We start from the raw sequence: 22,589 nt of genomic DNA on the forward strand, positions 1-22,589 counted from the left end.
CCAGCTACGTTCTCCTCAGATCCGCGAACTTTCACCTTGCCTGAGCAACGAGTCAGCGCTACCGTCCCTGTATTTCACTGGCCGCGGGGCTGCCCCACAGTGTCATTATTTTAAGTAGCAATACAGTACGGGTATTCTCTGCAAAGACACAGGACCCCACCAATCTCTACGAGCGACCACGTTAACTGGACCACTGAGCCGGCCCCAGAGTCCATGCACTGGCGCGACGGTGTGGGCACCGATGTGCAGCAGGACCTCGGACTGGGACCGGCAGGGCGGTTAGAGGGGGAACCGCCTGAGACTGGGAGCGCGCGGGCCAGGCCGGAGGGGACGCAGCAGGCGGGGCGAGGCGGGAAGGGGCGGGGCGAGGCGGGAAGGGGCGGGGCCAGGAGCCCGCCGGGCCGCTCCCCCGCCCCTCTCCCTCCGCTCCCCGCTCCAGCCCTCGCCCCGCCCCGCCCCTCCGGCCCAGGCCTGTGGCTCCGCCCTCCTGGTGACGTCACTGGCCAGGCCAGCCGGCGCCATTTTGAAAGTGGAGTCGCCTGCCCTGCCGCTGCCGCTGCCGCCGCCGCCGTCGCTGTCGTAGCCGCCGCCGCCGCCGCTGGAGAAAAAGCAAGAGTGGGGAAGACCAAGAGTGAAATCCACCATCCCGCCGGCTGGTGTGCCAGCCCCTCCTTCCTTCTCCCCCGACCCCCGCCCCCTCCCCCCACAGGTGCCATCCGCCGCCATCCGCCCTCTCTACCCCCCCATCCCCAGGTGAGGGGGGTGAGTTCAGGAAGCGGAGACCCCGAGGAACCCAGCAGGGTCACCATTTGCAGCGCAACATGGCAGGTAAAGGAGAAATCACCCTCTCCACTGACAAGGCACTGCTTCCTTCCTCCTCCCTCCATCACCCCCTAGCGACTGCTTGCGCCTCTCGGAGAGCCACGGGGCACCCCTGGGATTTCGGGGAATTGGTGAAGTGGGCTGGGGTGGGGGTGGGGCGGGTTCTGGAGAGGCGAGTGGTCGCTGTGGTATCGAAATGGCTTTGAACAGGAGGGCTGGAGCCTGGGCATGGGTGGGGGTGGGGTGTGTGCCGGCGAGCCGAGGGGTAAGGCGTGGGTGGGGCGGGGTAGGGGCGAGTGCCGATTCGTCCCTGCGCTTGGGAGCCCGGTGGAACCTCCGCCCCCGCCCCCCCCCAGGGGGCTTTTCTGCGGCTCTTCCTTTAATTCCTGTGTTTCTCCCTGCTGCAAGCCTTTTTGGGTGTTCCTACAAATAAATATATTTTGCACTGAGAAGGAAGAGTGCTTTATAAGTTAAAATACAATGGGGACATAACGTGTATTTCTTTCCACTGTGGGTACGTATATTTTGGAGACTGTAAGCCTGAATTTTTTTTTTTGTCTGGAACCATCTCCCTTTCGTTTTTTTTTTACCCTTTAGGTCCAAAGAGTGCAAGGCCTCTAATACAGCGAGTTGCGTGAAAAATGTAATTTAAACTTTCCGTTTTGCATGTTAGCTTTGTGCAGATGTCCTTTTCCCAAAAGGGTTTCATGGAGTTAGTTAAAATAGTTGTGGAGCTCAGAGATATAAATAGCCAAGAGGAGAGAGATTTAGGTAAAAGCTTGGGGCGGAGGGGGAGAGATGCAGAGAGAAAACCAGGTTGGAATATTTAGCAAGGAATGGAGGTGAAGGAAGAGAAAGGTAATTGCTTCGAGGATTATTTTTGTACATTTTGGTGTTGCTGAATATCTTCCTTCCTCTGGTAGAATCAGTCCTAGATCTAGATTCAGTTTCTTTCTCCATAGATCCAGGACGTTGCCCCCTCCCTGCTTGGCAGTGAAATGGAAACATTCAGGGACTAAACCAGTTTTCCGTGCTTTTATCAATATTTAGATAGATAATCAAACCTGTAAAAAAGTTAACATATTGGATTGACTTAGGGTTTGCTATGCATAAGTTGCTTTTTGGCCTTGTTGAATGATTAAGTGAAATTAAAATTGTTCTGTCCAAGATGATGACAAATGAGCGAAATTAATTCTTTGCCAGGTCCTTTGGATTCTGACGGATTAGGTGAAGGGAGGCAAACCAAGCTTCCTTTTGGCAATCTCTTCACCAGCATTCAATTCAGTTTCTTTTCCTCTCTGGAGCCAGTGATTTGCTGGTAATGAACTGCAAAGAAATGGGTGGTGAGATTGTGTTTGCTGTCTGTACGCTGTGGTGATAGGGGTCATATGAATCATCGCTTCTCACTCGGGCAGTGATGTTCCTGAAGTTTTCTCTTCGTTCCGTGTTTTATGGTAGCTTAACCTTATTAACTCTCCTGCAGCCTTTTGTAGCCTTAAAGGAAAACTCTTTAACTTTCGGTATTTACTTTTCTCTGGTAGGTCTTGCTTGAAGTAAGGCTTTTACTGTGTCTGAGGGGAAGGGAAAATGGAAGGGAACTTTTGAACTGATGTACAATGGTAACGATAGTACATGGCCTTTAAATATTTCAGACCTGGAATCTCTCTCTTTTTTAATGCAATACCAACTATTGGGGACTAACCTTTTTCCAGATTAGTGCTGTGGGGTGGTGGTTGTATGTGTGGGCAGTACCAGGCTGTTAGTATCATGCCAACTATGGATGCCATCTCTGTGTTTATGAGAGTAAACATGAGTAAGACTCAGTTTTAATTGGTATGTTTTCTTTTTCCAGGAGCTGGAGGAGGGAATGATATTCAGTGGTGTTTTTCTCAGGTGAAAGGAGCAGTAGATGATGATGTAGCAGAAGGTAAGAAAGCATTTAATAATGCAGAATTTGGATATAGAACCTTTACAAAATCTCTGTTGCTGAAGGATTTCCTTTCAGCTGAGTCTGTTCTAGTTTAAGGACGTTTTATGTTTGTTGTCCAAGCAGGGAAAGAACAGTTTTAAAAGTCATCTTTCTGGAACATAATCTTAAATTTTTTATTACTTATGCCGTGTTTTATTATTATTTTTTTCCTGAATAAAGTAAGGAGCACTAGATGATGATATATATAAAACCGTCACAAGAAAAGTCTAAGGTCCATGCACTAAAGGTGTCCTTGCTGTGTAAATTTCACGTACAAATAAATGGTGATGCATTTTCATGGTTGTACACTGTTTTTAGATAATTTAGTTGAAATAGGTGCCATCAGTGTTTAGCTCAGAAATATTCTTGATAGCATCTTCCATTTTTGAGGGGAGATTTTTAGTTTTTCTGCACTTGCCTATTATGAGCGTGTGGTGTTGATTGGCATATTCTGTGAAGAAATGCTGGCTCAAATGTTGCATTTAATTGTCTTGTAAAGATTAACTTAGGTGGATAAGAAAATAACGGTGTTATAGATATATAGCATGTCTTCTGGAGAGCTTATTGTTGTGTATTTTGAAGCTGGATTTGATCAGTGGAAGGGCTTTAGTTTTTTTCCCCAGATTTGTTTATTGTATTTCAAAATTCTAAAGTTTTGAAACTTTAGGATTTTGCATTCATTTGAGATGGTCTTAGATGGAGGAAGTCTTGAGATGGAGGAGACATTATATTCTATAAAGTAGTTTTATTATTTCATTGTTCAGAAATATTAAAGTTTGAATTTTAATAGTATTGTGTGTTTGAATTACAGTAGGAATTTTCTAATATTCAGATAAATTAAAATATGTACTTTTAATTTTCAAAAATTTGTCTAGTGAAAATTTATAAATTATCTGTCTCTGGATTGTGTTGTCCTCATAATAAGATCCTATTTCTGACTTACTGTCAGTGTACTGTTTGTTTTGAGGGTTTTTCCAGGTGACGGTAGGATGATGGCCTTGTGTTGAGCCAGTTGAATGCTTGGATTTGCTTGTGTCAATGTTATTCGTTTTTTTTTTTTTTTAATTTTTAAATTTATTTACATTTTAAAATTTTTGGCTGCGTTGGGTCTTCGTTACGCATGGGTTTTCTTTAGTTGCGGCGAGTGGGGGCTACTCTTTGTTGCGGTGCGCGGACTTCTCATTGTGGTGGCTTCTCTTGTTGTGGAGCACGGGCTCTAGGCACGCGGGCTTCAGTAGTTGTGGCATGTGGGCTCAGTAGTTGTGGCTCGCAGGCTCTAGGGCGCATGCTCAGTAGTTGTGGCGCACGGGCTTAGTTGCACCGCGGCATGTGGGGTCTTGCCGGACCAGGTCTCGAACCCGTGTCTCCTGCATTGGCAGGCGGATTCTTCACCACTGTGCCACCAGGGAAGTCCTCGATGTCATTCTTAATTAAGTACCTGATCAGTTTTCTGAGTTGTGTGGGGAGCCACTTGGCATACACTGTACTTCTGATACAGAGCGCCCTCACATTTCTTTCTATTGAATCCTCATCTGTCTTTCAGATGAGAAACTGGAAGCTTAAAGAAGTTAAGAGACTCACTGATGGTCATACAAATAGTGTAAATCAGGGTCTTCCGATGAAGCCTGTGGTGTTTGGCTTGTTCAGAGAAATAAATCCTAAGTTCCAGGGAGGAGTCATGTGTTCCTCATTTTGTAATTCCATTACCTATTGAACAGCAGGCACTCAGATATTGGATCATTAGTTCTGTGCTGTTGTGTAATACTCGCCAAGTTATGAAAGTGCTTTATACTTGAAAAACATTCCTTTGTTGATGCCCATTTATTCCCTTTATCACAGATCTTCTAGGGGCCTCCTAAATGCTGAGCACTAGGGCTCCAAGGTGTCTAGAATACAAACCCTGCACGTAGTTCACTGTTAAACAGGCAAAGACCACATGCATTTGATTTAATCAGAAGAAATTGATGATTCCAAACTTAACTGAACCAAATGATAGTTTGTGACATGTATGATGGATCAGTGGTAATTTTCTTCTGCTAATACTTAGTAACTGCATTTTGCAACTGATTCATTAAATAATTTTCATCTGTGGTTGTTAAATATTAATTTTAACATACAGTGCATTCCTAGTATCTTATGCTGAAGCTTGGTATGTATATTTTAATAGAAACATGATTTATTCTAGTACCTATGTCTATACAAATGCAGTAAGTATAAAAAGCACCCAATTTTCAAATTATGCAGCTTTAATTTGGGTTTTTTGCATACTGTAGTTTGCACATCATAGTCTATTATGTTTATTTTACTAAGAGAAGGTTTACTTTTCTGAAATAAAGTAAGATTAATACATTTCCCCCTTGGTTTAGATTATAGTCTCTAAATGGGTTACATCTGGCTCAACCTTTCGTTTAGCTTGCCTGTTTTCTGTTAACAGTACATCCGAAGTTCTTTTCCATCAAAGGCACCAAATTGTCTTTCCCCTCCTACATGTATTCAGCTGTCATGGCATACTCTTTTTACTCCTGTAATGCTTTAATCTTCTTTCCATACCCACTTTTACCTTGGTTAAGGTTCTCAGTATCTCTCATCAGGATTGCTCTAACTTCCTAAATGATTCCCTGCTTCTTGTCATGTTTTGCTTCTAAGTTAATCTTAAATGCCATCCCAGTTTTATTTTCCTCAGAAATCTTTAGTGGTCACTGTATCCACAGGCTTATGAATTATATTCAGATATTTTAGTCTAGAATGTGAGACTTCTCACTGGTATGGCCCCTACTTCTCTAAGTTTATTTGCTAGTGTGGTTTACGATCCAGCTAAATGGATACTGTTCTTCAAACAAGTCCTGTACACTCTTACCTTGGGGGCTTCGTGGTTTTTTTTGTTTTTGTTTTTGTTTTGCTGTTCCTACCTTGGAATGCCTGATACTCCTGCCACAGTTCTCTTGTCAGAATCATATTTATCCTTCAGGTCATGCCTGTAACCCTTTTACTCATCTCCCTTTTTCGGGAGTACTTTAAGAATCTTCCTTCGTAGCATTTTGTATTTATAATATTAGCACCCCAAACCTCTACTGTTGTACCGTGAGCTGTATGTGGGACATTCTGTATATAAACTGCTATGCTTAAAAGAAAGCCTGGAACACAGTAGGTGTCCAGTATTTATTGAATGGAGGAAGAAAATTTACTATAATGAGGTTATGAAGGGGGTCAAGTATGGGTGAAAGGTGGCGTGACTGAGACATACTTTTGGCAATCGTGAATTTATTTACTTGGCAGCTTTGTAAGTGGACTGATGGTATATAACCGTGTAGTAGAAAGAAGCGAGGAGACCTTGGGTTTCTATCCTAGTGACAGACTAGTGTATGTCACTTTGGGTAAGTACTCTTCTGAGTTCCAGTATGCTTAGCCTTAAGAAAACAGAACTGGATTAGCTGATTTCGGTTGTTCTTGTACTCTTAATCTTGTTAACTCTCAAAGATGTCTTAGAAAAGAGACAGCCCCACATTATTATTACTGGTAAGTTAAATTGTTTGAGATGTTAGACTCTCTGGGGGCCTTAATTTAAAAATAAGACAGTGGACTTAGTTACTCAAGGCTCAGAATTTTTCCTTAAATAACATTACAGAACTAAGACAGAATTTTGACATTTGATCAGATACTCTCATTGTCTTTTGGCCCATGTAAACCCTACAGGACAGTTATAGCCTGTGTTGGGGTACTTATTCTACGCACACGGCTCTTCAGGCACTTCAAGTAGTTTACCTTTAATATAGCTAATTGTTTGGGAGAAGGATGAGGCACTAAAATCATTCTCATGTAGTTTTTATTTTAACCTTCATAGTAACAGTAATAACATTTTATCATATCCTGCACTTTTAGTTTTTCCTTTATTGATAGCTATTCTCCCATGAGAAGGTAGGTCAGAGCACAAAGTCCATGGTGTGAATCCTGCCCAGTCACCTACTAGCTGTATGGTCTTGGGCGGGTTAACTCAACCTCTTTGTGCCCGTTTTCCCGTCTGTAAAATGAGGATGGCAGTAAAACTGGTCTTCGGATGTTGTTTTGATGATTAAATGAGTTAATATTCCTAAAACAGAAACCCAGCACATAATAAGGGTTTAGCTATTGTTATTACTTGAATATTTATGATGAGTAAGGGAGAGCAGGAGAATGAGGAAACTGGGCAATTGTCTTTAAAGGCTACTAGCAGCTTCTCATCAGCCAAAGTGAGGAAAATGGTATGTATATGTTTTGTACATACTCTTTGATTCCACAGATATAAAGTTCAGAAACATTTAGAATTAAACCATAGATTTAGAGACACATATGAAGCTGGTAAAACTCTATAAAGAATAGCTACAAAGTAATTAACTGTAAAAGCCAGGGTAGTGGTTATCTTTAAGCAGTGATAGGCAGTTGTGATTGCCAGGGGTTCTGGGAAGGCTCATGGGATGGCAAATTGACCTGGATGGTGGTTGTACAGATGTTTGTAATAACTGATTAACCTGAAGATTGTTGTTTTGATTTTGATTTTCTATATTTGTTAGACTTCACAATGAAAAAGGTTTTAAAAAAATCCCATACTGTACTAAAGGATGAAAAATGGCAATCCCTTCCACACTCACTCCCTAATCCTCCTTAGCCCTCCTCCTAAAGGCAATTATGTTGAACCCTTCTTCTAGCTGTATTCCCTTGGGCTTAATTACATTTTTTGTGAATAAAATTATACTTCTATTTCTTTCAATTTTAGACATTTTCAATTGACTTCCTTCCATGGTAGATGAAGATTAAGCTGTTTTTGACGTTTTTGTCCGTTTACCCCAGCGTTACATCACATGTTGTGGTTAAATTAGAAGTCAGTGCTTACATTGTTACGAGGATGCAGATGTTCCCTACTGAGCCGGTACTACACTGGAGTGTTGCTCATTTCTTGTGCATCCCTTCATTTTCCCTGAAGCTAATAATTGCCTGTTTTTTAATTTGCCTAGTTCTTTTCGATTTTTTAAAAAACTTCATTATGGAGATTTTGAACATTACAGGAAGAAGATGGAATAGTATAATGAACTCCCATCACCCAACATCAACATGTGGCCAGTGCTGTCCCATTTATAACTTTCATGACTTGACTCCTTCCCAGTTCTTTGTTATTTACTAATAGAGATATTATTGGTTTTGTTTTTAAAATCTAGTTTCAACAAACTAGAAAACCAAGTTCATCATTTTAATGTGAAACAGTAAGGAATTTTTCCTCATGATTTTTTGCAGTAGCAATTCTGATAATTTGTTAATTTGTTCAAATCTTACTTGTGAAAATAAAATTATTAAAAATTCAAATACACGTGGATAATCTGAAGTGTGTAATTTTGGGTGAAAGATAAGGAAAAATTAACCAATATGGTTATTTTAATTATTTTAATGCAAATTTTCACCATTTAATATTAAGTATTAAATAATAAATTTTTATTTTCATTAATTAATGTAAGTATAATTTTCCTCATCTCCATATTTGACATTCTTAAACTTTCTTTCATAGGATATTATTTTAGGGTATGATTTTATTACATGAAGTCAGTGAAACTTGGATCTAAATGTATTACATCTTTTCAACACTGCTTCCTGTTTATTTTTGGACTTAGACTTGTGGACTAGTTCTTGGGAAAAAAAACTTTCATTGGGAGAGTCTAAATACTCCCTGAATAAGGACATAAATAAAATTTGAGAAGCAAATAATCTTTGGGGTATCACACAAAATTTGAGGGTTTTAAATCCATTCAGTATGTTTTATGCTACAATATAAATAGATTTTAAGATCATTTGTGTTCTGTGTTTCTTAGAGTAGTATGCATGTTAGATTTAGGCACTAGGGTCAATTAGTAGAAGAAAATAGTAGAACCCCATTTTTTGCAAATTTCAGAATATTGGCACATCAGCTGTATTCCAAAACGTAATGACTCACAGCAAAAGTATTAGTTAACATTCTTACCTTGTTTCGCATGTCACACTTCTTTCTCTCAGCACTAGCATTACTGCTGACAGAAGTCTGGTACTAATGCAGTACCATCACTTAAAGTAGTGTAACTTCGCCCATTAAATAACATGAATGATCATATTTATCTAGTATTAGGCAGTATCCTTGTTTTCTTTTAAGATGCTAAAATTTTTTTCTTACCCCTTTATTGGTAAAAAAAAAAAAATACAAGAGATAATGGCATTTTGTCTCAGGTTACTAAAATAAACCAAAAATTACACTTAGGTATTTTTTAATACTCACTTATAGTGAACTATATTTTAAAATTTTTGAAAATTGTGGAATAAGCAGAATGATGAGAGACTAAAGCAAAGAATTAATTTTATTAAATCAGTAAAAAGATTACCATATATTACATATTTATACATCTATATTTGCCTAGTTGAGTTGCAGGAAGAAAGGTAAACTTTATTTTAAGCTTCTTATGCTGTTAAATCGGAAAATTAAAGGGTTGGAGATAGATGTTTTAGCTAATATTCTCAATTACAATCTCTTTTCCCTTCTCTTCGGTGATAATGGAAATTAAAATTGAGTAATCAAAGGTCTGCAAGTTGCTTCCTTAGTAGAAGGAAAGAGAAGTAAAGTCTGTTAATATATAAATTAGATTTCTCAATTATGTGCCAGGTACTGTTTTAGGTGCTTTATCGATATTAATTTATTAATCTTTGAAATAAATAGACGCTGTTGTTTTTCCATAGAGACAGGAAACTCGGCTAGGAAGGCTAGTTTACTAACTGTTTCCTTGAGCAGGTGGTAGAGCTGGGATTCTTACCTCAGATCTTTATATTTCCCTCATGTAATTTTATTTATTTAAAAACTTGAGCTGCTTCTTTTAGTTTAGGTGAAGGTGTGTGAGCTTGTTGGAATGTGACTTGTTTAGAGTTTATTTGTAATGCCAAGTAGATTATTGTTGTTTTGAAGTAATTAAATCCAATTTGGAGATTTACTGAATCTTTTGCTAATGGAATTCTTAAGCTAGGACATTCGATAAGGGATTTTTGAACCTTCTGATGTTGTATGTAAAGTTGTAATGTGTGTGCTTATACATAGGTGCATTTTTCTGGTCACAGGGGGTCTGTAACCACAGTCAAAATAGCGATCATTTATTCAGTTTTGATGTGTGGTCTGGCAACCCCTCAACTGTATCAGAAGGTCTCTGAAGTTGAAACTATTTTCATAATAATACTAAGATAATATTTGCCTTTTTCACTGTGTTGACATTTGCACCAATGGTACAAAAGCAAGGGTTGGTAAATCTGCTGGCATCTTAGCATGTATCAAGGCCTTGGCACCAAATGGTACCAGTAGTCATGGTAATCTTCATTGCCATGTACCAGCAGTTTTAAAATGCCTGTTTTATGTAATGTCTTTGATGAAACAGTAAAAATTAATTTTGTCAAGTCTCTGCTATTGAAAGTCTTGACTTTTTTTTTAATTAATTAATTTATTTTTTGCTGCGTTGGGTCTTCATTTCTTGTGCGTGGGCTTTCTCTAGTTGTGGTAAGCGAGGGCCACTCTTCATCGCGGTGCACGGGCCTCTCACTATCGCGGCCTATCTTGTTGCGGAGCACAGGCTCCAGACGCGCAGGCTCAGTAGTTGTGGCTCACAGGTGTAGTTGCTCCGCGGCATGTGGGATCCTCCCAGACCAGGGCTCGAACCCGTGTCCCCTGCATTAGCAGGCAGATTCTCGACCACTGCGCCACCAGGGAAGCCCAAGTCTTGGCTCTTGAGTACATGTGTGGTGAGCATTCTGTGTGACAGAATGGGAAGTACACTTAAAGCATTGTTCTAGGCCAGACAGAGTACAGTGGTTGAAGGAAAAGTATGGGTGCAATTATTTGTTTCAAGCTGAAGTAGTTGCTCTTTTCATGGAACATTATTTTTACTAGAAAGAGCTACTGACAAACTACCTAGACTTGTATATTTGACAGACATTTTCTCAAATGAACGGTGAATCTGTTACCTCAATGGACAGTATTTGTTGCCCATGATAAAATCTGAGCTTTCAAGCAAACTCAAAGTTTTGGAAAACGTGTGTCTCCTGAGCTTGATAACTTCTGAATACTTACAGATATTTCAGATGAGATCAGTAGTAATATTAATGATTGTGATTTTTAATACTGTGTGATGAAATGTGTCAACATTTGGAAAATCTGCATAACTGAATGGCCAGTGCTTGTGATGTTAAAAAGTTATGCATAAGTAAAAGTGCAAGATAGAGCATTGGATTCTAATATAGCAGACAACTGATATGGTTTCAGACTCCATAAACCTTTAAGAAACTATCACGTGTTGAGTTTTGCTGTAGTATCAAAGAGACATCCGTAACTACCTGAAAAGCCTATTAAACTATTCCTCCCAGGACTTCCCTGGTGGTCCAGTGGTAAAGAATCTGCCTTACAATGCAGGGGACACAGGTTGATCCTTGGTCAGGGAACTAAGATCCCACATGCCTCGGGGCAACTAAGCCCTTGTGCCAGAACTACTGAGCTAACAAACCTCAGCTAGAGCCTGTGTGCTGCAAACTACAGAGCCCACGCGCCCTGGTGCCTGTGCGCCCCAACTAGAGAAGAGAAAACCCGCACGCCACAACTATAGAGAAGGCCGTGTGCTGCAACAGAAGATCCCGCATGCTGCAACTAAGCCCCGACACAGCCAAAAATAAATAAAATTAAATAAATAATAAATAAAGCTTAAAAAAATAAAAGTCAACATCTATTAAAAAAAGAAACTATACCTCCGTTACCAACTACATACCTAAGACTGGATTTCTTCATATATATTTAACCTACACAACATAGTGTAGTATGTTGAATGCAGAAGCAATTAAGAGAATCTCAGCATCTTCTGTTAAGTCAGACATTAAAAAGATTTGCAGCAATGTAAAACAATGCCGTTCTTCTCACTAATTTTTTTTTTTTTTTTTTTTTTTTTTTTGCGGTACGCGGGCCTCTCACTGTTGTGGCTTCTCCTGTTGCGGAGAAGCACAGGCTCAGCGGCCATGACTCCGGGCCTAGCTGCTCCACGGCATATGGGATCTTCCCGGACCGGGGCACGAACCCGTGTCCCCTGCAAGGCAGGCGGACTCTCAACCACTGCGCCACCCAGGGGAGCCTTCTCACTAATTTTGGGGGGGGGGCAGTAGTCTCTTTTTTTTCTTTTTATAACGTTTCTGTTAATGTGTAGGGCTTTTTATTACATTCTTGTTTTTTGGCTGCTTTGGGTCTTTGTTGCTGCACGTGGGCTTTTCTCTAGTTGCGGCGAGTGGGGGCTACTCTTCGTTGTGGTGCATGGGTTTCTCACTGCAGTGGCTTCTCTTGTTGCGGAGCACGGGCTCTAGGCATGCAGGCTTCAGTAGTTACGGCTCGCGGGCTCTGGGGCGCCCAGGCTTTAGTAGTTGTGAAGCACGGGCTTAGTTGCTCTGGGGCATGTGGGATCCTCCCGAACCAGGGATCAAACCCGTGTCCCCTGCATTGGCAGGCAGCTTCTCAACCACTGTGCCACCAGGGAAGTCCCTGCTTATTACATTTTTAAATAAGAAAGTATTTGAAAATTTAAAATATCTTTGGGGTCTTCAGATTTTAATAGTATAAGGAAATTCTGCCATCCAGAAATACCTCACAACTGTGGGCTTAGTCTGTTAATTTCATTGTTCTGTTGCTTTAAAAGAATCTCATGGGGGCTTCCCTGGTGGCGCAGTGGTTGGGAGTCCACCTGCCGATGCAGGGGACGTGGGTTCATGCCCCGGTCCGGGAAGATCCCGCATGCCTTGGAGCGGCTGGGCCCGTGAGCCATGGCCACTGAGCCTGCGCGTCCAGAACCTGTGCTCCACAGCGGGAGAGGCCACAACAGCGAGAGGCCCGCGTACTGCAAAAAAAAAAAAAAAAAAAAAATGAACTGTAAGTGATCAGAAAGAATCATAAAGTGCTGCTTTTGTGCATGTGTATTTAAAGCTTTCCTATGACTTCAGATTGTTTCAGCCTACTTCCTCCCTTGCTGTTCTTTAGGTACCAAATTAAATCTGCCTTCAGTTTTTTAGGGCTTTTCCCACTATCTCTGCTGAGGTCCAGCTATCATTAATACTTAATGTAGGATTACTGAATTCCTTAAAGCCTAGTCTAGTGCCATTTCTGGGTTGGCTGCCTGGTCATTAGAAATGAGTTGGTGCCCTTTACATTGCGTTTTATTTTGAACCCGACATGTAGTGGTTTGATGTGTTATTTTTTTCTTGAAAGAAAGGCACAGAATTGGCATGGTAACTATTTTCAACTCTTAACCACTAAAGGGAGGAAAGGAGAAGGAACAGTGTTTTTCTTTAAATACTACTTTAAAATGCAACATAATTCTATATTTAAATAGTTGCTGAGTTTCCCATTCGAAGAATGCAGTATCAACTATTTATTGCTTAGTATTTTCAGGGGTTTTTTGTGGCTACTTTTCTACCATTTTAAAAAAATTGTCAAAGTATGTAGGACTTTTAAAACTAGCTTTACCAATTTTCCATCCATGTTTAAACATTTTAAAATAAACATTGAGTTTATTTTAAAAATAGCTAATTTTTTATTAATATGGACATTTTTAGTTAATGTTAGCTGTAGCTGATTAAAATGTCATCTAGATCTTTGCCTGTGGCATATGTGGAATTCCTGGCAATTCATTATTGAATGCTTCTGTGTGCCACTTTACCAAGGGTCAGGCTCTTGTAATTTTAGTTTCTATAGGTTGACTTTCTCTCTGAATGTTCAGATATCAACTGGAATTTTCTTTTCTGAAGTCCTTGAATGATCTCTTTCATCCAGTTCAAGGGGGTTCATGGACCAATGACCCTGTTTAAGAGCCTCTGCTTTAATCTAACAATTTGTCTATGATTATATGCCTATATGGTTAAGTTGGAGGAGTCAAGGATATTTTATATGGTAACGATAGTTTTTGGACGGTTAAAAGGGTATTCTTTCTTAGGAATCTTCTTAGTACTTACTGTTACTGATATAATATTAGAGGGATGAATCTTCTAAGATACTGGACCTGACAGCTTTAGTGTATTCCCATCTTGATTTTTTTTTTAATTAAAAACTGTCTCTTTAACCATGGATAAAAATATTACAGGATTGGATTTTTATCTAATTGCTTGTTTATACTTCATTCAGAAGGAATCTAAATTCTTCTTCAGTAGTCTGTATTAAGAGAGAAGCCGAAGTAGGTAAAAGGGTTTGGTGGGAACATTTTTTAAATTATTTGAAAATCTGGAACAATGTTACTTTTTAGAACTTGCCGTTGTAGTTTCAGGTCAGCTGCCTATGAAAGTGGAAACAACCTTTTTGGTGTTTCCCCATGTCTTTTTTTTTTCTTTCCCAGTTTACCACAAGGTGCGAGTCTTGTGGGCCTGGAGTAGATGTGTTTTTAAGATAGCATAAGAGGAATCTTTAATATTTTCTGTTGGCTAATAGATTGGGAAGGCTGTATTTCAAGAAAACAAGCTGTTGTAGGCAATCAGTAACTCTTGTCAGATTCCTTATGTAGGGATGCAACGTTAAAAATGGTTATAAGAATTTGTGGTAGGGAAGGGATTGCTCGTAGTCTTCTTTTTTCCCCTTGACAAGAATTATTTTTTTCTAGCAGCAGAACCACATCTTTAAGTGAAGTACTTTTTAGCTCCCTAATGTTTTTTTCATTGTAAAAAAACATAAAGTTTACCATGTTGACCTTTTTTTTGGTGGTACGCGGGCTTCTCACTGCTGTGGCCTCTCCCGTTGCGGAGCACAGGCTCCGGACGCGCAGGCTCAGCGGCCATGGCTCACGGGCCCAGCCGCTCCGGGGCACGAACCCGTGTCCCCTGCATCGGCAGGCGGACTCTCAACCACTGCACCACCAGGGAGCCCCCATCTTGACCATTTTTATGTGTACATTTCAGTAGTGCTAACTGTATTCACATTACTGTGAAACAGGTCTCCAGAACTTCGTCTTGCAAAACTGATACTGGACCCATTAAACAACAACTCTCCATTCTCTCCTCTGCCCTGGTATCCACCACTGTGCCTTCTGTTTCTGTGAATTTGACTACTTCAAATACCTCATACACGTGGAATCATACAGTATTTGCCTTTTTGTGACTGGCTTATTTCATATCCTCAGGGTTCATCCATGTTGTAGCATGTGACAGGATTTCCTTCCTTTTTAAGGTTGATTTCATTTTATGTATATACCACATTTTGTTTTTCCATTCATCTTTTGACAGACACTTAGTTTGTTTCCACCTCTTAGCTATTGTGTACTTCCAGCCTTTTTATATATAGCTGGGGTTCTGTGGGGAGGAACATCCTATAAGTACTTTCTGTAAGTGATTGGAGGTGGACAGGAAGAACCCTAAGCAGAACATGAAAGTATCAGATTAGAGGATATTAAAGAATACAGATCGGTACTGCTGTGATACAAATCTGTTATTCCAGATTAACAGTTTGAGGACAAGAACTGGGTTACTTTATTTTGTAGGCTATTTCAGGGTAAGATTAGGCAAAATCTAAATTTTTGACCAAAGTTTCACCTCATTTGCAGTTTCTGGTTAAAAATAGAAAATCCCATAGATTTTGTAAGTCACATTTCATTACTGTAAAACTAACAGTAAAGACAGTCAGTATGTTGTTTTGTGTGTACTTTAATTAGGCTGAGTCTTCACCATAATAGGAAAATGTGATAACTGCATTGCATTTCTTTATAATGAAATTGTAGATAAGGAATGAACAAGGTTGCGTTTCTTAACAATAGCCTTTGAGGTAGACATTATTGTCATTTTGTACACAAGGGCACTGAAGCTCCAAGAAGTTGAGCAATGTTAATCTAAGACTATGAGTTAGTAAAACTGTTCTGTCTACTTTTTAGGCTCCCATGTTGCTTCTCTGTGGTTCAGCTTTAAAAAAAATACTATTTGATTAAATCTAAATCTCGGGTTCTCATAGGGAATGGTGCTAAGGTGAGACCTTAGGTATTCATCTACAAGTCAACAAGTACTTGTTGAGTGCCCAATATTTTGGAGAATGTGAGAGAAATAGAAGACATGAATCCATCACTTTAGGTATATTAAGGAAGGTCAGTTTTATTACAATAAGCATTCTCCATTGTAGCCTTTGGTATTAACCAGTTCATGTCACCAGGAGATCCTTGACTAATCGTATGTAAAACTTTTATAGGTAATGCTGGGATATGAGTAGTAAATCATTTCCCCTTTTCCAAGTTGACTTGACTTTGCTTGATATTGAGATGGTGTTGTAGTACACATACTTGGTTGTTCAAAGAATCACATGTATCTCATCTTTTTTTTTTTTAATGAGATGTCTATATTTATGCTTTAGAGAAACTAGGAGTGTATAACATTAAGTAGTAGTGTTAATTCTGAGGTCTCATAACATGAGCATTTTCCACATTTTTGAAAGAGTTAACTGCAAATAAGCTGTTATCAGTTGGAGGGCCTTTATTCTGTGAAAGTAGATGACAGTTGTCATGGGTGTAGGTTGAAGGCATATGGAGATGTTTGTATATGTTATTTATAGCTATGATGGTAAGAAAATCCAATACCAACTAGAAAGAAAACCCCACTATAACTTTGAAGTGTTGTATTTTATTTATGTAACTGATGCCCGAGGCCTCATGGAAATAAAGTGAGAGCTAACTGAAGTTATTTGGAAGTTCCTTTACTGTTAGAATTATAGTCCTTTAAGTCGGGAATGCTCAGTTTTACTCTGGGAGCATTCTGTTATTAACACATACTTGTTAAGCATGTCTCAAGTCTTTTTAAGACATAAATATGTCTTTCAGTGTTTTCAGATGGTCATGAGTTGAATTTACTAATGAATATAAGTGGAGATTTCTCCAGGCAAATGTTTGTGGTAGTTTACAAGCCCTTTTGTCCCTTTCCTTTGTATCCTGTGTTTCAAAACCTTCATTTGAAATTTGGCAGTTCCTTAAAAAGTTAAACACCGATTTGCTGTGTAACCCAGCAATTCTACTCCTAGGTATATATCTAAGAGAATTGAAAACCTGTGTCCACAAAAACTTGAACACGAATGTTTACACAGCCACAGAAAAGAATGAAGTACTGATACATGCTGCAACGTGGATGAACTTTGAAAGCATGCTAAGTGAAGAAGCCAGTCACAGAATCCACATACTACATGATTCCATATATATGAAATGTCCAGAATAGGCAAATATATTGAGACAGAAAGTAAATTAGTGGTTGCTAGGGCTCGTGAAGGGTGGGAGTAAGGGGAGTGGCTGCCAACAGGTACAGCGTTCCTCTAAGGGGTGATGAAAATGTTCTGGAACTAGATAGGGGTGATGGTCACAAAATTCTGTGAATACAGTAAAAACTGCTGACTTGTACACTGAATTTGAAAAAATAATAATAGTAAATAAACTAAAAAATAAACAGGAGAGACAAGGTAAGATTCTGTTTCTTAAAAAAATTTCTAGAGCCAATTAAAAACTCCCATTTACAAAAGAAAAAACTTTTGTTTTGTAGTACTTCTCATATACAGACCACATCTACATCTGACTTTCTCCACTGTAGTAAGCAAATCTAGTTTGCATATCTTTTTTACAAACCAAACATAAGGCAATCATTTTTGTATTTTACTAACCAGAATTTAATATAAACACACACACACACAGACGTATACAATGGTAAAGACAAACAGTACAAGAGGTATACATAGAAAGCATGTCTCCCTCTTACCCCATTCTCCCAGGTTCTGTGTCCCCAGAGATACTGTCACAAATTTCTTATATGTTATTCCAGAAGTATTTCATATTTGCATGTTTCTAACTTAATGGAGCATGTTCATCATTTTAGATTTAAAAGTAGGAAAATATATTCCAGAAATCCATGATAGGAAAGGTCTGTAGGCCCCCTTAGCTACCAATTTCTTTTAACTGGTGATTTCTGTATCTTCAGCCTGAAGAGTTGCTGAGAAGGTTGTATATGTTTGGGATGTACATCTAGGTTTGCAATTAGTGTGCAATAAAGCTAAGTAAAATTTATAATTATTAATGTCTAAGATATCAAAGTCTTTAAAAATAACAGTTTGGGTTCATTGATACCTGGGGTCTGTGTCTTACCCCTTATTAAATTAGATCTTGAGCTTTCTGGAATTGAATCTTACTGTTCCTGGTAGAGTCTGAAGTGACCTGGTCTTTTTGGTGATTATTTAATTAAGATTATAGTAGATGTTATAGAGTAGGCTAGATCCCAAGGACCTAATTTTTTTTTTCTACTGTGTCTTTCTGACTGTTCAATAAATACATAGGTCCCTTTGTTCACATATCCACCATCTCTAGTTCTCAGATGAATTTCTTGGGAATTTGGTTAACATTGTTTAAAATGCTAAAATGTCCTGATTTGTATACTGCTCAGTTGATGAGAATACAGCTCTATCAAATTCTTGTTATGTGGTAATTTGCTAATGTTACAAATGTTTATTCTTTAAGGAAAAATAACTTTCTGAATATAAACATAAAATGTTGATATTTTTTTAAAAGTGCTCATTGGGCTTCCCTGGTGGTGCAGTGGTTGAGAGTCCGCCTGCCGATGCCGGGGACACGGGTTCGTGCCCTGGTCTGGGAAGATACCACATGCCACAGAGCATCTAGGCCCGTGAGCCATGGCCGCCGAGCCTGCGCGTCCGGAGCCTGTGCTCCGCAACGGGAGAGGCCACAACAGTGAGAGGCCTGCGTACCACACACACACACACAAAAGTGCTCACAGAACTTAGCTGATTGCCTATTAGTATAAGCACTTTGCATACATTATCTCATTTAATCTCGGAGGATAGGTATTACCACTTTCATTTTATACATGAGAATATCAAGGATTAGATAAAGTAAATTGACCAGGGTCACACAGTTGGTAAGTGGGGGAGCCAGGGGATGAACCTTGGTTTCTTCTGACTTCAAAACCGTCATAAGTAAGTGAAAAAACTAAAACCACATATAATCTCACCATTTTTAAATAACATCTATTAACATTTTGGCATAGATCTTTCCAGTGTATAGTCCTTTTTCTGCTGTGAATGTATATTTTCAAAGCTGGCATTACACATATAGTTTTGTATTATGCCTTCTTCCCAGTTAACATTTCAGAAGATAAATGGCTGTATGTTATTTAATTGGATGTCTGGTATATTTAGTTTGGACGTTTCATTTGTTTATGATTTTTGCTATTATAAATTATGATGAATATCCTTGTGAGAATTTTATCATTACTTTAGGGTATATTTCTAGCAGTAGAACATAATAGTCAAAAGGTGTGATCTTTTTTTTTAAGGCTAATGGTATGTATTACCAAATTGCCATAGAAAGGTGGTGTTGGGTTTCCCTTCCTCCACCAGTAAATGGGAGTGCCCATTTCCTGACCTGTTGACAGTGTCTGGCACAATACTACCATTCAGAAAAATCTTTTCCACTTACTTGTTTGCGTGTGTTTAAGTGTGTAGATTCTGTCCCTGTCCTTTGTGTGTTGTTCTTTGGGGGTGCTTGTCTTTCTTATTCATATGTATTAGCACCACCTCCCCCCCCCCCATCATATTATACCTGAGGGAGGTTGTATGGAAGCACAGAGAAGAAATAATTTGGGTCAAGAGTAGATGTGGAAAACTTTCTAAAAGAAGTGATTTTTGTTTGTTTGTTTTTGACAGGCAAAGGAAGGCCAAAGGGTAAGGAAACAAACATTTGAGAACTACTGTGTGTTTTCTTATCTGTAAATGGGGGTAATTAATAGACTTGCCTTGTTATTCAGAGGATTAAATGTATGTGCGTGCTTAGTTTTGACACATAATAAGTGCTCAGAAAATTTAGTAGGTGCAGTTATTTAGTTACGTAATGCTAGCAGATTAACAATTAACAGAAGAATAAAAGCCTATATGAGCCCATAAATTTAAAAAAATCTAGTTGGTTTTGAGATTTGGGGCAGGTTACAGGCACTTTCAGTAAGTGTATGTTGCATTAATGAATACAACTGTAGTTTGGTTGGGTTAGGAATTTGGGAAATCCAAAGACAGAAGTGGGAAGATTAATTTCATCAGGATTGGGGTCAGGCTGGGGTTTGGCACTTTGCCTATTCATTTGACTAATTTAAAATTAATGTGTGGCAAAACAAACTCAAAATGGATTAAAGACCTAAATGTAAGACCAGATACTATAAAACTCTTAGAGGAAAACATAGGCAGAATACTCTATGACATAAATCACAGCAAGATCCTTTCTGACCCACCTCCTAGAGTAATGGAAATAAAAACAAAAAGAAACAAATGGGACCTAATGAAACTTAAAAGCTTTTGCACAGCCAAGGAGACCATAAACAAGACCAAAAGACAGCCCTCAGAATGGGAGAAAATATTTGCAAACGAAGCAACTGACAAAGGATTAATCTCCAAAATATACAAGCAGCTCATGCAGCTCAATATCAAGAAAACAAACAACCCAATCCAAAAATGGGCAGAAGACCTAAATAGACATTTCTCCAAAGAAGACATACAGATGGCCAACAAACACATGAAAAGATGCTCAACATCACTAATCATTAGAGAAATGCATATCAAAACTACAATGAGGTATCACCTCACACGTGTCAGAATGGCCATCATCCAAAAATCTACAAACAGTAAATGCTGGAGAGGGTGTGGAGAAAAAGGAACCCTCTTGCACTGTTGGTGGGAATGTAAAGTGATACAGCCACTATGGAGAACAGTATGGAGGTTCCTCAAAAAAACTAAAAATAGAACTACCATATGACCCAGCAATCCCACTACTGGGCATATACCCTAAGAAAACCATAATTCAAAAAGAGTCATGTACCACAATGCTCATTGCAGCACTATTTCCAATAGCCAGGACACGGAAGCAACCTAAGTGTCCATCAACAGATGAATGGCTAAAGAAGATGTGGCCCATATATACAATGGAATATTACCCAGCCATAAAAAGAAGTGAAATTGAGTTAGTTTTAGTGAGGTGGATGGACCTAGAGTCTGTCATACAGAGTGAAGTAAGTCAGAAAGAGAAAAGCAAATACCATATGCTAAGACATATATATGGAATCTTAAAAAAAAAATGGTTCTGAAGGACCTAGGTGCAGGACAGGAATAAAGATGCAGACGTAGAGAATGGACTTGAGGATATGGGGAGGGGGAAGGGTAAGCTGGGACAAAGTGATAGAGTGGCATGGACATATATACACTACAAATGTAAAATAGATAGCTAGTGGGAAGCAGCCGCATAGCACAGGGAGATCAGCTTGGTGCTTTGTGACCACCAAGAGGGGTGGGATAGAGAGGGTGGGAGGGAGATGCAAGAGGGAGGGGATATGGGGATATATGTATACATATAGCTGATTCACTGTTATACAGCAGAAACTAACACAACAATGTAAAGCAATTATACTCCAATAAAGATGTTTTAAAAAAACGTGGGGCAACAAAATTTCAAGCTTTTTTTTTTCTTTTTAATGTTTTCCCTCATCTTCCCGTTTTTCTCAAGTTCCTCCAGTGTTTTGTTCTTCCCTGTGGTTGTGTACTCCACATCTTCTCTCAAGAATAATATAATTCGGGAGTGGGGGTGGGGAACTTGGAACAGGCAGTAGAGCCCAAAGCAGCCTTCACCATTAGCTTCATTTTCCCTGAGCAGGTAAGAGTGGAGTTTGGGACACCTGAAGGTGTGATATCAGGAAAATCTCGTTACAGGTATTGACCCTTAGTTGCTGAGGCTCTAAAAAAGCCCTATCGCTTACCCCCCGCCCCATCTAAGGCAACATTATAAGTACAGTCTTCTTTTATATTATAAGTATTTTCCCACTCTTCTTTCCTCCACTCCTCAGCTGTTTCTATGATGATCTGAATGCTTTACCAAACCTTGAGTAGGCTGACGAGTATATGGATAGCTCATAAAAAAGGCATCTGAAGAGAAAGCAAGTTTTATGGTACCAGTGAGCACCCTATTTCTCTCTTCCATTCCTTATTCAGAGGTGTGCTGTTTTGTTGTCAGAGGGATGGTGTTAGCCCAGTACAGGTACTTCTCAAGCTTTATGTGCTTACGAATTTCCTGGGAATCTTGTTAAAATGGAGATTATGATTCTGCTTGTAGGTCTCGGGTGGAGCCTATGATTTTGCACTTCTAACCAGCTCCAATGACGGCCATGTTGTTGCTGCGGCTGCTCTGGTGGTCTGCGGTCCACACTTTGAGCGCCAAGGCAGTTTATAGCCTTTTTTAGGGGAAGGGGAACAGGTAGGGTAGTCTCTTAATTCTTTTACTCAGCATTTCTGACATACTGAATAGACCCATTGTGCTCTTCTCACATCAGTTAACAGTTGTTCAATAAATGAATAAACACCTCCTGGGAAGCTTTGTACTCGCTGTTAAAAGAACAGCTTGCATCATAGTACACTACACTTTAGCCATCCCTAATTGTTAGGTTAAATCCATGTTTGCAAGTTCAGTTCAGCGCAGGCCAAGGTCTTACTATACTTATGGGCTTGCTTTTGCTAATTTGCTTTTATAAGTAGATTGTCCCCCAGTGCTGTGAAAAGGATGCTTTAAGAAGTGAAATCTTAACTCCGTAATTGGTTGTTTCATAATCTCTAACACAGGTTTCAATAAGTATAAATGACTAACCTTTTAATTTTTGTGTTTGTGATTCTTCTGTTTGTTTCATTAGCCTTGAGTGACCTTTTCAGTCTCCAATAAGGCTTTCTCCCTCCCCGGCCACCTAATCTTAGTTTTGTTTT

At 39.4% G+C, this 22,589-nt stretch overlaps 1 protein-coding gene across 1 annotated transcript in view; it reads left to right on the top strand.

The window, feature by feature from the left end:
* The first annotated feature begins 503 nt into the window (after window positions 1-503).
* The window catches only part of PPP2R2A (protein phosphatase 2 regulatory subunit Balpha), an 84,496-nt gene continuing 62,410 nt past the window's right edge, over window positions 504-22,589 (top strand). Inside the window, exons 1-2 of the mRNA XM_081238481.1 lie at window positions 504-828; window positions 2,675-2,749. Coding sequence (XP_081094607.1) covers window positions 822-828; window positions 2,675-2,749 — 82 coding nt within the window. The 5' untranslated portion in view covers window positions 504-821. The remainder of the gene's footprint in view (window positions 829-2,674; window positions 2,750-22,589) is intronic.

Source organism: Mesoplodon bidens, assembly GCF_964165515.1.
Source record: "Mesoplodon bidens genome assembly, chromosome: 6".
NCBI classification, from domain to species: domain Eukaryota; kingdom Metazoa; phylum Chordata; class Mammalia; order Artiodactyla; family Ziphiidae; genus Mesoplodon; species Mesoplodon bidens.